Source organism: Selaginella moellendorffii, unplaced genomic scaffold, assembly GCF_000143415.4.
Source record: "Selaginella moellendorffii unplaced genomic scaffold, v1.0 SELMOscaffold_78, whole genome shotgun sequence".
NCBI classification, from domain to species: domain Eukaryota; kingdom Viridiplantae; phylum Streptophyta; class Lycopodiopsida; order Selaginellales; family Selaginellaceae; genus Selaginella; species Selaginella moellendorffii.
Genome location: NW_003314339.1, coordinates 203,355 through 217,711, shown reverse-complemented (window position 1 = coordinate 217,711; position 14,357 = coordinate 203,355). Strand labels below are relative to the sequence as shown.

Sequence of the window (14,357 nt, the reverse complement as noted above, 5' to 3'; positions counted from 1 at the left end):
CTTTGAACAAAAGTTAATAGTTAAAGATTTTCACGCTTATGCATGAACCATATTATGGTGGTCGGATGACTTGTTAAGTAAGGTTGGCAAGTCGGGGGAACAAATACTTTAGTTGAAGGAGCCAATTTGAAAGGGGTGGCCCATTGAGCCAAGCATGGAGGAGTCCATGCATGATCACAGACTTGTCAAGTGAGAGGACTTGGCAGTGCGAAGGAACTAGGTTCCTAAGTTGTGATCTGTAACGCGCTTTAATTATAAGTTGGTGCACCGGTATGGGGAGTCATGCCAAGCATCTTGGATGATGCTTTCCGTAGATACATATACAAAGGTTGGGTTTGAGTCCCGACCCTCTAGTGCTTGGGTTTGAGTCTTAATTCACTAGGGCGTGGTGATGGTTTGAAATATGAGGACACTCATTTTTCGGTGGTCATGGACTCTAAGTAAGAAGACTGGCTTGGGCACACCGCCAAATAGGGGATGCCCTGGAGTCGTGATGCACGGTTAGATTGCTTAGTGTGGCTCGGCATATTTAACTTGAACACTTTGGTGCGAGTGGCACCAAAGACGTGGTGAATGAGATGGGGACACCCAATCTCAATTGTTATGGACCCTTAGCCAGAAGGGCTGGCTTGGGTGCACCGCCAAGTGTGGGGGATGCCCCTAGGGTTATAGTGAACAACTTAAAGGTTTGGAAGACTTAATACCTATTAGCAAACTTGTTAAAGTGCCAAGGTGTGATCATTAAGTGATCTTATGGCTAAAACAAGGACAAGGTCCTTGTGAGGTTAAGGGATGAAGTTCCTAGTTCAAAGTGTTGGTTTGAACTATTGATGATGGTGTGGTTTGGTCAAGGTGACCAAGTGGGAAAAACACCTAAGGGAAATGATTTGTGACTATGTGATGGTATAGTGAGTCCGAAAAAAGTAGTCTTTATAAAAGACCCATAGGAGGGTCACAAAGTTGGGCTAAGGATAGAGCCCACAGTAGAAAATGCTAAAGAGATGTACTAAGGGTGAAAACCCACTGGACTTGGCAAAGCAATGTCTTTGCTATGGAACCGAAATGATACCTCGAGAATGGAGGTAGTGATCCGATGTTGCTGGGTGCAACAATCAAGGATATGAGCAAAAGACTAATGGCTAAGAAAGAGTCATGGGAATCATGGGAAAGAATCCAAAAGGCAAAATTACACCAAAAACATTAATGTGTTGGGTGCTAACGAGTTGTGGGAAAAGCAATGTGTTTCTAAGGATGAATTCCTAATTGCTCCGATTTGGCAAAAGTGGAAGCTCCAAAGGAGGGAGCGGTGAGGTAGCCAAATGATAGGGTTATGGACAGCCTTAGCACAAATTATGATAATTGGAACTTAGTGCTTAAGGTGGCACAAAATAGAAAAGAAGATGATGGTGCCCTCTCAAGTAGAGAACTTCCTAGGATGGGGAAGTGGAGTTGCACAATATGTGCAATGCAAGGTGTTGGAGACAAGAAAATTAACTTTGAGAAATCAAAAGTAAAAAGTTCCAAGGTGCAAAGGTTATATCGATATAAACTGAGATTACTCAAGAAGGAGTAGTGGGGTTGAGATAGAGACAATGGTCTAACAGGTTTAGTGAAAACTAAACCAATAAAAGGAGAGAACCACCACAAGTGGTATAATCAGTCTTTAAGTTGGAGAGACTATACTCCTTGAAGGATGGGCAAGGCATGGTAAGCCTTCGGTATCAAACCATTGACGAATATTGGAGAGGTGCCAAGAATGGAAAGGGTAATACATGTTAGTATTACTTTATAAAACAATTTATCGTTCGATGAGGATATCGAACTTCATTTATGAGTGGTGGAGTTGTGAAACACAAAATCCCTAGGCCCCAAAGTGGAGCCGGAAGGGTGCCACGTGGTAATGGCCAAAGAGAAAGCCAAACGAGCATAACACGTTTGGACCAAAAACTTTGACTTAAAAGGTCAAGAGCGGGAGTGGAACTCCCAACGAAAGGCTCGAGGAACAAGCACGAAATGAGTGATAAGTGAGTCTCTATAAAAGGGACGCAAGAGGACCCGAAATGGACCCAAGATAGAGTCCAAGGTGGATGTAAGCAACCAAAGGGAACGACTTGAGAGACGATCCATGGGGTTCAAATATAGAGGGAAAGGGCCCATGAACAAGAGTGCACCCCCTTTTCCAATTGGTTAAGGGTCTTGGGATACTTGGGGTTAAGCGTCCTTGGGTTTGAATAGTACTGGGTTGGGTGACCTCCCGGGAAGTCCAAATTCAGGAGTTTACATTTGGTATCAGAGGGGTCTCGGGTCCGACTCTGTTGGTTGGCTAAAGGAATCACACCACATGTTGATTGACATCTGGCTGGTCCAGTTTGCTCCCGCTGGGCTCGACCCAAGGGGTAGGGTGTCAAGAGAGCGAGGCTCTCGGGAGAGCTGCGGCTCTCAGCTTCCGTTCACGAGTTTACAGTGGAGTCTAAGATGGAGTCCAAGATGGAGTTCGAGATGGACCCGAGACCGAAACCGGGACCAAGACCAAGTTCGAGTCCGAATTCGAGTCCGAATACTAATACAAGTTGTTGGGTGAAAGCCCAAAGCGATCGTCCCTTGGGGGGGGGGTGGAAGTGGAAGGGGGGGGGCATGGGGGGTTCCAAAAGTATAGTAGAGAGAATATGGGGGTTGGAGCCCAGTGGAGCCAGTTTGGCCAAGAAAGGCCAGTTTAGCCCAAGAAGGCTATACTTAGGTGTTGGATGATGAATTGACCATTGGGAAGTCCAAGACTAGAGTAAATATGGATTGACAAGCGCTGTAACTTGGTGAAGTGTTCAAGAGCTGGCTCTAGTTCCCCCGGGAGATCGAATGGTCGATGCTCCCAGTCCAAGTGTGGGTGGCACTACCTACTTGGATATTTGGCGTGGCTTAACGGAATCTCGCTCTAAGCCCATGGCTAGAGCACCCAAAGGTGGAAAGTAGGGAGAGTACCCATGAGACTCGCATAGGGCCACGGTGTTCCGAAATATTGTCCGAAAGGCCAAGTCTGTGGAAAGGAAGAGGAGTAGCCCTCTAGGGTGGTGACTAGGGACACAGTCACACGGTGAGGCAGTCCCAGAGGAGCGTGGGACTTGGTGGTCGGGCCTGTGGGCCTTGATCCAGTGGCAGTGTTGGCGAACACAGCCATGGACAAAAAGAGACTTGGTGAGGACCGAAAAGGAGGTATTGGGGAAGGCTATTCCCCATATTTATAGGCATCCTAAGGATGCTAAGGAGTGGATCTGGGATGATCACTCATGGACAGATGGCCCAGTCTTTGAAAGACGGGACTGTGATGTAGGTGGTGTCAGACCACCGATGTGACCAAGGTGAATGGGCATGGCCTTAGCGTAACAGGCTGATATGTTGGTGGTACCTTGGGGTGTCAGTCATGGGATTGGACACGTGGAGCACTTGGACCAAGTGCAATGGTTGAGTGGCATGGATGCCATTCTTAGGGCTAGCAAGTCCCTAAATCCAAAATAGGACTTACGGAGGTTGTGAGTGAGACTCCTCCAAGTGGTCAAATGTGTGGTTAAGTGATTAAAGTAGAATGGAAAATTTAGTCGCTTACAGGAAGATACATAGGAACAGGACCTTCAATTAAAATGTTACACGATTGGATGAAGAAAAAAGTGACTCCACTAGCATGAACAAGAATAGTTGCAATGGAGGGAGTGGTTCACAGCACATCTATGGAATATACTCTTTAGGCTTCTATTAGTGACATGAAAACTGTCCGCTCAAACATCATTTTTTCTTTGTTGATGAAGAAATTGATATGGACTTTAAAGCGAAAAGCTCTCATAGGCCTAATGTTGAGTACCATTCTACTCCAAGATGCCAGCTTTAGACTAAGCCACTGCAAGTGGCTGATAAAGAAGTACATCACAACAGGTTGAAATCGCTTACCATAGCATGAAGCTGAAGTAATAGGTAATCCACTAAATAATAGCAAAATTCAATATAAAGTGTGTGGGGATGTTTTCGAGGGGCAAGTGTTGAGCCTAGAACTATGATGACAATTTTGCTTCTATTCTAACCCTATATTTCCATAGGGAACAAAAGCAAACAAGAATTTCAAGATGATATTAGTTATATTGCTACAACATTAATGCCAACTATATGAAACAACTTGAAGACAATATAGTGACTAAACCTAATGTAATACTTGAAGAATGGCCAGATGAGATTGGAAACCCTATCAATAATATAAACTTATTATACTTTATATAATTACTATTCTTTCATTTCACTTTTTATTTCATATACTTACAAGTGTTCTTTTTGCATACTATCTATAGTACTAGTGTGTCTCCATTTCTGTAATCTTCTGGGTGTGTGATGTTATAGTGTGTTATAAGAACATATATACCATTATACTAATCATCACCATTATTTTCACTGGAGGCCAAAAAACATATAGAACATTTCTTGAAAGTCATGAAATTACAATTTTCTAAAACAAATAAGAGAGCATGCTTTTTCACCCAAGTTATTGCACCCTCTGTTATTGCATTTATCTCCAACTCGTGATTATTATTTTCACTATCCTCCTTTTTTTTTTTCTTATATAGTTTAGTTGTGTTGTGCAATGGGACTACTATTGCAACTTCTAGCCCTTGAATTACTACATTAGAAGGAAGATTACAAACCTTAAAATTACCAATATTACTCATAGATATTTGTGTGTATTTCCCTTTTTTTGAATAAAAGTGTGAGTGAATATCCATAAATTCTAGACATTATACTATGACAAACACCCAAAAATATATTCTAAAGAAGAACCAATTCTCTCTTTTATATGTAACAAACTTACTTAAACAATTGTGTTTTTTCATTTCAAATGGTTATATGGCCTTATATAGAATCTTATTTTAAATTTAATAATTTTTAAATTCTGACAAACCTGATATTTACTAGCTAGAAAGCATAGAGTACAAATTTAAGGAAGTGATAAAAATACTTTTTGTGCGAACATTTTATTTTATGTTTTAACAAACATCTCTATTATAGCATATAATTAATATTTAAATTTTTTAGAAAAAAAATTGTTCTTTAGAACATTTTAATGTGTAGAGAGTTATGAAATTATTAAGTTCACCATAACCTTAATATTTTAAAGTTTATAATATTTGTATTAAATCATAATTGAAAATTGAGTTCAACTTATGAGTTCAACTCTTCAACTTATGAGCTCAAGAGTGATCCACACTCAATCATAATGCCCATTTTGACAATCAACCCACCAAACTATGCTCTCATACATGCTCCTGGGGGCTGCCGAGATCACCCAAGTTAACATAAAGTTGCATGAGAACTGTCCAGTAGACAATGGTCTTGCATGGGATCTCGTGAAAGAACCTCATTAAAATGCCCATTTTCACAAATGCAAGGAGCATCAGTCTCCATGAGACTGGATTCTTCTCCATCGAAGATGTTCTGCTCAAGGGCAACAAAGCCTTTGTGGCCGTAAGCTTGATCCAGCATGGAATCACAGATCTCTTTTGCAGTGGCAAAATCCCGGCTGTGGGCATTCACTAGTACGTGCCACTGCATTAATGAAGGGGAACTGATAACGTCCTGTCATTCTGGGGGTAGCACGCCCACAGCACGAGATTCTTGGCCAGCATTTTTTCGAAGGACACTGCTTCGATTTGCCCCTGGCATGCAATCATTGAGACGGCCTGGCACTCTGGATGCAATCAAACATAGCCCGGGATCTTCCACATATGCAGCAATCATTGCATTCCAAGAGACGATCATGGAACTCCATCCCACCAAACATGTTATTGGCTAGTTTTCTATGCATTTTTAAGCAACCAAAACCTTCTTGCCCCTACTTAGGCACAACCACAACCAAGCCAGAGTTAGCCATGGTGGCACAGACTGGGGCTACAGCCAAGCAAGGGTTAGCCACAACACAACCAGGGCGGCTGGGGCCAGAACCAGAGCTGGCTGGCCATAGCTTGAGACTCATCAGCCTTTAAGGTTGATGCTTGTTCTTAGCAATAATAAATGATTTAAGAAAATTGGATTTTGGAGAGTGAGATAAACTTTCAAAACAAAATGCTTCTGAAACTTCTCTAAAAGGTCCTAAGTCGTGTTTTCTTGGAGGCAGCCTTTCGGTGTGGCATAGCCTCTATGATCAAACAGCACTGCATGTGATGCTTGCGTGCCTTGAAAATCCACACTTGGTATTTCTAGTTTCCAAAGAGAAGATCGATCACCACTGACAGACGGCTGGGCGCCATAAGTCTCGTAGTAAATACCGAGACTTTGAGTTAGCCATTAGAGATGCTGTAGCTGGGAGCAAACAAAGCTCGACCGGGAAAAAGAAGTTCGTTGGTTGCTGCGGCAACCGGAGCAAAACTTTGAGTCGATGGGCCACAAACCTGGATTAGAGCAACACATTTCTCCGTTGGTACCATCGCCAGTCGAAACTCAGGTGCAGTGAGCGTAGTCCAACTGAGCTATCCCCGCTTAATTCTTAAACAGACCCAAGTTTTGTGCGAAGTTTTGATGCGGGTGCGGGTTTACATCCTGTGTAACGCCACTTCGAGAGCTCCTGGGACTCAAGGCCTTGAACACGACCCTTGATCTGAAGATCATTGATCATCAAATTCAAGCACTGGATCCCCAATCGCCCCAAATCTCTCCATTGTTTGCTCTCTGAACAAGATCGGAAGGCTCGAGTTCGTTAGTGAAGTCGAATATTGATTTGCAATGGCTTAGAGCCTAGACTCTGGACGCTCCATAAATCTTATGGCGCAACCTTGTTAATATCTTCCACACACATCTGCAAGCAACACAAACGTTGCAGCATCCTCATCCTCCCCCAGGAGTGGCAAAGAGAATCTCTCCTCCTCCACAATCTTTGGAGTCGCCTCAGCCTTGGAGCACGCACTGAGGAGTGTGTTCCATGCCGCAGATCCAGCAAAGAAGGGCATTCTTTCCAGGAGCTCCTCCGCATCCTTCACCAGTCCAGACCGGCCAAGCATGTCCACAACGCAGCAGTAGTGCTGGAATGTCGGACGGATGCCCCGGTCACTGTCCATGGACAAGAAATATTCCCTGCCGGCTCTCAGCAGGCCAATGTGGTTGCAAGCCGACAAGACCCCGACAAGAGTGTTGTCATTGCTCTTGACGCCCTCGAGATCCATGATCCGAAACAACCCAAGCGTATCACTCCCATGCCCGCTTTGGGCATGCGCCTGGATCAAAACATTCCACGACACCACATTCTTGTGTGGCATCAGGAAAAACATGTCTTGTGCTTCCTGGAGATCACCACACGCCACTGATGCCGTAACAATCGAGTTCCACGACACCAGATTGTGCTGTGGCATCTTTCCAAAAGACTTTTTCGATTCCTGGATATACCCAACTTGGGCATATGCCGCAAGGACAGTATTCCAAGATACTACGTTCTTCTGTGGTGCCATTTCAAACGCACAAAAGGCTTCACACGGCCTCCCATTTAAAGCGTAAGCTGCGACCATAGCCGTCCACGTCACCACGTTTTTGTCGAGGATTGACTCAAACAGAAGCTCCGCCTGTTCTAGATACCCATTCGCGGCAAGTGCTGTAAGCATCGCGGTTGAGGTGACAACGTTTGGCTCGAAAGTTTGATCATAGATTCTCTTGGCTCTTTGGATATCGCCAGAGATACCATAGCCAGAGATCATGACCGTCGAGCACATTGGATCTTTCCTGGGAAGTGTCTGGAAGAACTTCTCAGCGCGATCCATTTGCCCCGCTTGGGCGAGCGCCTGGATCATGATGCTCCAGGTGACGAGGTTCCAATGGGGGAATCGCAGCAGCAGCTCGTCCGATTGGGCAATCAATCCATTCTGAGCGTAAGCGGCGAGCATCGCGTTCCACGACACCACGTCCCGGCTCTCCATCGAATCAAACATGGCCTTGGATCGATCGGGCTCCTCGGCCTGTGCGTACATGGCGATGATCGTCGTCCACGCGAAGCTATCGCGGCAGGGCATCCGATTGAATGCCTCTTTGGCCCAGGAATTCTCGCCATTGAGGACGAGCACCTGGATCATGGCGTTCCAGCACACGCAGTCCCGCGAATCGATCGCAGCGAACAGTGATCTGGCCTCGTCCAGATGCCCGTTTAGCGCGAACGCCACCATCACCGCGGTGGAGGCGACGACGCTTGGCGGCTGGGGCGATCGATCCAGCAAGGCCTTGGCTTCCAACAAATGCCCCCTCTGGGCATAAGCGGAGACGATCACGTTCCAGGAGAATCGATTGGGCTGCTCGATACGATCAAACACCGCCCTCGCCTCGCCCAGGCTCCAGCACTTGGAGTAGAGATCGATGAGGAGATTGGCGAGGTAGCGATTCTGGGAGTGGTCTGGGGAGCGAAGAATGTGAGCATGGATGTCTCTGCCCTTGGCAATGTCACGCGCGGCGGCACAGGATTTGAGGACCTGGGCGATGGATTGCGCATCGGGTGGGAGCTCGCAACCGTGGGACGACGTCTTGGTGGCGCCGCCTCGTAGCATCTGGTAGAAGATCTTCTTGCCCAGAACCGGCATAAGTCCATCGCGTGTTGCACAGTGGAGGAATTTAAGGTCAACATTCTTTTGAAGATTCTTTTATGGGTGGTCAACTTTGGAGATTTCCTTTGACTTTCAGCGGGAAAAATCAACATTCTTTTGACGAGCAACAAATGGTCTGACAATGAGAGAGAAGTCAACAATATATAAATTATATATGTGTAAAGCTTTTATTTCCAACAAAAGAAATCATAAAGAAGGAAAGAAAGTTCTTCCAATAAATCCAACATTTACATTTTGATTAATCTTCTATAGTTCTTGCATGACTAAACTCTAGACAAGTATTAAACTGCTAGACTTGCTGAAAGACTTCAAGGAATTCCTTTAGCTCTTTTCTTATTGAACTGTTGAACTACTGTTGCTATTCATACTTTTATTACATCACTTTGAAGCTTTTATAAAACTTTAAGATCAAAATTCATGGCATCTTGCAGAGCATCTTAGAAATTAATGAAATGTGTAAAACAAACTGGTCTAAAGAGCACTTCTGAAAGATATATAAGCAAGTGCTTAAAGTTCTTAATATAAATTTATTTATATAACTAAATATTTAATTGGGTAATATCATAGCCTAAAACCTTAGTTTATAGTAAGAGGTTTGAATTGAATCCAAAATAGTACATAACATCATAGGCATACATTTAAACCTCACATCAATCATCCCTTCATCTCAAAAGCATGTAAGGCAATTATGGTTCTTTAGTTGATGTGGCAGTATTCAAGAGGAGATACATAGGTAGTGCAACTTTTACTTGTTGAATGTTATGAAAAAATTTATAGCCTAACTTGCTGAAATATTTAATATGGTCTCTTTCATAAGCAAGGACCATCTTTGTGCTAACATGGGTGGCTATCAGCAGCCCACCTGCAAACAATACTTTAAGATTAGGAAAATGTACTAAGTTATTGGGTAAGTTCATCCCTATGAATACTTGCTAAGGCATGGTAGAAGGTGCAAAGCTATCCTCCTAGTCTGGAGGAGAATAACTAAAGAAAACATATGAGGCCAAAAAGCAAGAAGTATTGGGATGGAACTGAACTATAGAAATGAAAGGGCATAACTAATAGTGGTTTTGCAAGTTGGGAGTGGAGAATCAAGAGGGTGCTCGAGGATGTTGTTACTAGCAACCGCGGTGCCATAAAGAATCTAAAATGTGGAATTATTCATGTTAGACCATATGGTGAGTAGGGAGTTTGCAAAGGAGAAGCCTTAGCAAGCTAAAGAACAGAGTTCCTTGAAAGTTCCCGAAGAAAATTCTAGGTAGATAAGTACCTAGAAAGCCAAGTGTAAATGGTTCCTAGAGCGCGCGAAATCAAAGTGGCGCAGCAGAAGCATGATCTTGAAGCTGTCTATGAGGCAAGGCTATCAAGGTTGGGGAAGTAGTTCCCAAGTGTTCAAATAAACGGCTTTGAATGAAAGTCGATGGTTAAGGACTTTCACGCTTATGCATGAACCATATTACATTGGCCGAATGACTTGCTAGATGAGATTGGCAAGTTGGGGGAACAAATACCCTAGTTGAAGGTGCTAGCGAGCAATAAGCGAGGCTCTAAAAAGGGACCCAAAAATACCAACACATGACACGTGAAGGAGTCTGAGATGGAGTCCGAAATGGACCCAAGATGGAGTTCGAGATGGAGTCTAAGGTGGACCGAGATGGAGTCCGAGATGGATCTAAGATGGAGTCCGAGATGGAGTCCGAGATGGAGTCCGAGATGGAGTCCGAGATGGACCCGAGATGGAGTCCGAGATAGACCGAGACGAAGTCCGAGATGGAGTCCGAGATGGACCCGAGATGGAGTCCGAGATAGACCGAGACGAAGTCCGAGATGGAGTCCGAGATGGACCCAGTCCAAGATGGACCTGAGATGGACCCAGTCCAAGATGGACCCGAGATGGAGTTCAAGATGGAGTCCGAGATGGACCCAAGATGGAGTCCGAGATGGAGTCCGAGATGGACCCAAGATGGAGTCCGAGATGGAGTCCAAGATGGAGTCCGAGATGGACCCGAGATGAAATTCGAGATGGACCCGAAATGGAGTCCGAGATGGAGTCTGAGATGGACCCGAGATGGAGTCCGAGATGGAGTCTGAGATGGACCCGAGATGGAGTCCGAGATGGAATCGAGACCAAGACCGAGACCAAGTCCGAGTCCAAGTCTGAAACCAGGACCGAGACCAAGTCCGAGTCCGAGTTCAAGTCTGAGTCCGAGTCCGAATACTAATACAGGTTGTTCGGTGAAAGCCCAAAGTGATCATCCCCTCGGGGGCGGGGGGGGGGTTCCAAAAGTATAGTAGGGAGTGTGGGGGTTGAAGCTCAATAGAGCCAGGAAAGGCCAGTTTTGCCAAGGAAAGCTATACCTAGGTGTTGGGTGACGAGCTGACCACTGGGAAGTCCAAGACTAGAGTGAATACGGATTGACAAGCGGGGTAGCTTAGTGAAGTGTTCAAGAGCCGGCTCTAGTTCCCCCGGGAGATTGAATGGTTGATGCTCCCAGTCCAAGTGTGGGTGGCACTACCTACTTGGATACCTGGCATGGCTCAACAAAACCTCACTCTAAGCCTATAGCTAGAGCACCCAAAGGTGGAAGGCGGGGAGAGTACCCATGTGTAGCGCACGTGATCATGGGATGAGATTTAGATATACTGTCACCGTGGATCCTTGGAACCTTGGGGGATAAATGGGGATAAAATAGCCACTAAGGGCTCTCTCATCAAACAATTGCCTCTTTTCCAGTTGGCTTAAGGGGAGAGAGATAAGGTGCATTACACCATGAGGCTCGAGTAGGGCCACGGTGCTCCGAAATGTTGTCTGAAAGGCCAAGTCTGTAGAAAGGAAGAGGAGTAGCCCTTTGGGGTGGTGACCAAGGACACAGTCACACGGTGAGGCAGTCCTAGAGGAGCATAGGACTTGGTGGTTAGGCCTGTGGGCCTTGATCCAGTGGCAGTGTTGGTGAACACGGTCATGGACAAAAAGGGACTTGGTGAGGACCGAAAAGGAGGTATTGGGGAAGGCTATTCCCCATGTCTACGGGCATCCTAAGAATGCTAAGGAGTGGATCTAGGATGACCACTCATGGACAAATGGCCTAGTCTTGGAGAAACAAGATTGCAATGCAAATGGTGTTGGGCCATCGATGTGACCAAGGTGAATGGGCATGGCCTAGCGTAACGAGCTAATATGTCAGTGGTGCCTTGGGGTGTTGATCATGGGATCAGACATGTGGAGCACTTGGACCAAATGCGAAGGTTGAGTGGCATGGATGCCATTCTCGAAGCGAGCAAGCCCCAAATCCTGAGTGGGACTTATGGAGGTTGTGAAGGAGACTCCTCATAGTGGTCGGAGGTATGGTTAAGTGACTAAAGTAGAATGGAAAAATTAATCTCTTACATAGGTGTCCCCATCTCATTCACCACGTCACTTGCACCAAAGTGTTTAAGTTAGATATGTCGAGCCATACTAAACAATCTAACTGTATATCACGACTTTGAGGCACCCCCCGCTTGGCGGTATACCAAGCTAATTTCCTTACTAAGAGTCCATGACCACCGAAAAATAAGTGTCTTCATATTCCAAACCATCACTGCGCCCTAGTGAGTTGGGACTTGAACCCAAGCACTAGAGGGTCAGGAGTCGAACCCAACCTCCATATATGCATCTACAAATAGCATCACCCAAAATGTCTAGCATGACTCCCCACGTTGATGCATTAATTTATACTTAAAGTACGCTACAGATTATAGCTTAGGAACCTAATTCCTCCACACTACCAAGTCCTTTCACTTGACAAGTCTGTGATCATGCTTAGCCCCATGGGCCACCCTTTTTTGAAATTAGCACCTTCAACTAGGGGCCTAACTTGCCAATCTCATTTAGCAAATCATTTGACCAACGTAATATGGTTTCATGCATAAGCGTAAATGTTTTTGATCATCGATTTTTGTTCAAAACCATCCCTTTAATCACTTAGGAACTACTTCCCCAATCTTGATAGCTTTGCATTATAGCAAGCTTCAAAACCACGCTTCTACTGCACCACTCTAATTTTGTGCATTCTATAAACCATTTACACTTGACTTCTTACATAATAAACTACCTAGAATTGTCTTTGGGAACCTTGAAAGAACTCTATCCCTTAGCTTGCTAAAGCCTCTTCTTTCACAAGCTTTCTAATTGTTATATGGTCTAATATAGATAATTCCATACTTTAGACTCTCCATAACATCATAATTGTTAATAACAATATGCTCGAGCACCCACTTGATTTTTCATTCTTAATTTGTATAACCACCCTTAATTATGCCCTTCAATTCCTATGGTTTGATTTTATCCATTTACTATTTGCTTTTAGCCTCACATATTTCCTTTAGTTATTCTTCTCCAAACTAAGAAGATAGTTTTGCACTTTCTACCATGTTTTAACAAGTATTTATAGGGATGAACCTACTTAATAGCATAGAGAGTGGTTCCTCAATCCAAGTATGCCCACCTTGTAATCTCACACATTAGGATTAACATTGCTACTTATGAGCCTTTATATGCCCATCACTAACTTTGTCAAAATCCTTTTTTGGTTTTGTCCAATTCGGATAAATGGACTTTTCCCGTCTCTACAACCTTGGACGTTAGATAGCACCTTCTATCCATCATTCACTAAGGGTTTAATCCCTTAAGCCTTATCTAATGCTCTCATGATACCAAACACCACTTCCTGGTGTTTTAGAGTGTTTGGGTGTCTCAATGATGGTCTTTTTTGATAATGAATATTCCCTTCACAACATTGATTTACTATATCACAACATAAGCAATTTATCCTTCATAATCCTTATCCCAATAAAAAGTTTTAGGTAGTTACCTTTTACTAATTCAATCAACTATTTTATACCTTTTGCTTAGTTGCCTCATAGTTGTTAAGTCCTACAACTCATTACTGATATTTCAACACCTCTATCATTATTTGGGTCACCACACTCCAATTGTGTGCCTTTCAGCTTAGGCTATGCTATTCCCATTTCCATTAAGATTCCTTTAGGAAGGGGTTCTCATGAACTTGCCAACTTGACCTCAAGGCATCACACCTTGGCACATTTAGTGTCTTCACACCATCAACTCCACGAATCTACCTTTATAACACTTCTTACTTATGTCTAGATCTTTGCCAAAACCAATATAGTTGTTTCTCATACCAAGTATCCGTTAGCATTGCATTATAGTGTTTATACATGGCTTTGTGCCAAAGTTGCTTTCGTCTGGGAACACCTTTCCCACCACTTTAATATAGTATATTCGGGTATCAATGAAATACCCATTGTTCTCATACTTGAATCTTATGATCCTCCCCATCCTTTATGGGGTAGAACACACCTTTATCCAAATGCTTTTAATAATCCCTTAGTATCATACCTTGACTCTACTTGAGTCATCTAGCATCTTCAAACTTTGCTAATCTAATGACCCATAAGATCCTACTTTTGACGTACCAACTCATTGAAATACAACTTCTTGTATTCATGTCTTACTCATAAAGACTGTCTTTGCAAGTGTTATTCCAACATTTGATTATTTTTCGTTCCCTATGGACTATCTTTGCTCATTAGAACTATCAATCCCTATGATGAAAATACCGACTCATCCTCTAAGTACACCCCCAACTCCTTGGGTTTGTTTCTATATTTATAAAAGGTAGCCCTGGTTACCATTTCAAGGACTTGTATCCTCATCCATATTTCACCTCTCACGGTCATTAATTCCGG

At 43.9% G+C, this 14,357-nt stretch overlaps 1 protein-coding gene across 1 annotated transcript; it reads right to left on the bottom strand.

Annotated features, from left to right (window-relative positions):
• Window positions 1–6,514: 6,514 nt before the first annotated feature.
• On the bottom strand, window positions 6,515–8,582 carry LOC112341172 (pentatricopeptide repeat-containing protein At4g02750-like). Its single transcript, XM_024660863.1, has 2 exons — window positions 6,822–8,582; window positions 6,515–6,625 (listed from the first exon to the last, which is right to left on the bottom strand). Exons 1-2 carry the CDS (start codon window positions 8,580–8,582, stop codon window positions 6,515–6,517), a joined length of 1,872 nt encoding a protein of 623 aa, XP_024516631.1.
• Between the last annotated feature and the right edge of the window lie 5,775 nt (window positions 8,583–14,357).

Excerpts from the sequence above, each read along its gene's own strand:
- LOC112341172 (XM_024660863.1), bottom strand. The coding sequence starts at position 8,582 with ATGCCGGTTCTGGGCAAGAAGATCTTCTACCAGATGCTACGAGGCGGC. Across the intron at positions 6,626-6,821 it reads CGTTTGTGTTGCTTGCAGAT|ATCAAGGGTCGTGTTCAAGG; the intron begins GTGTGTGGAAGA and ends AATGATCTTCAG.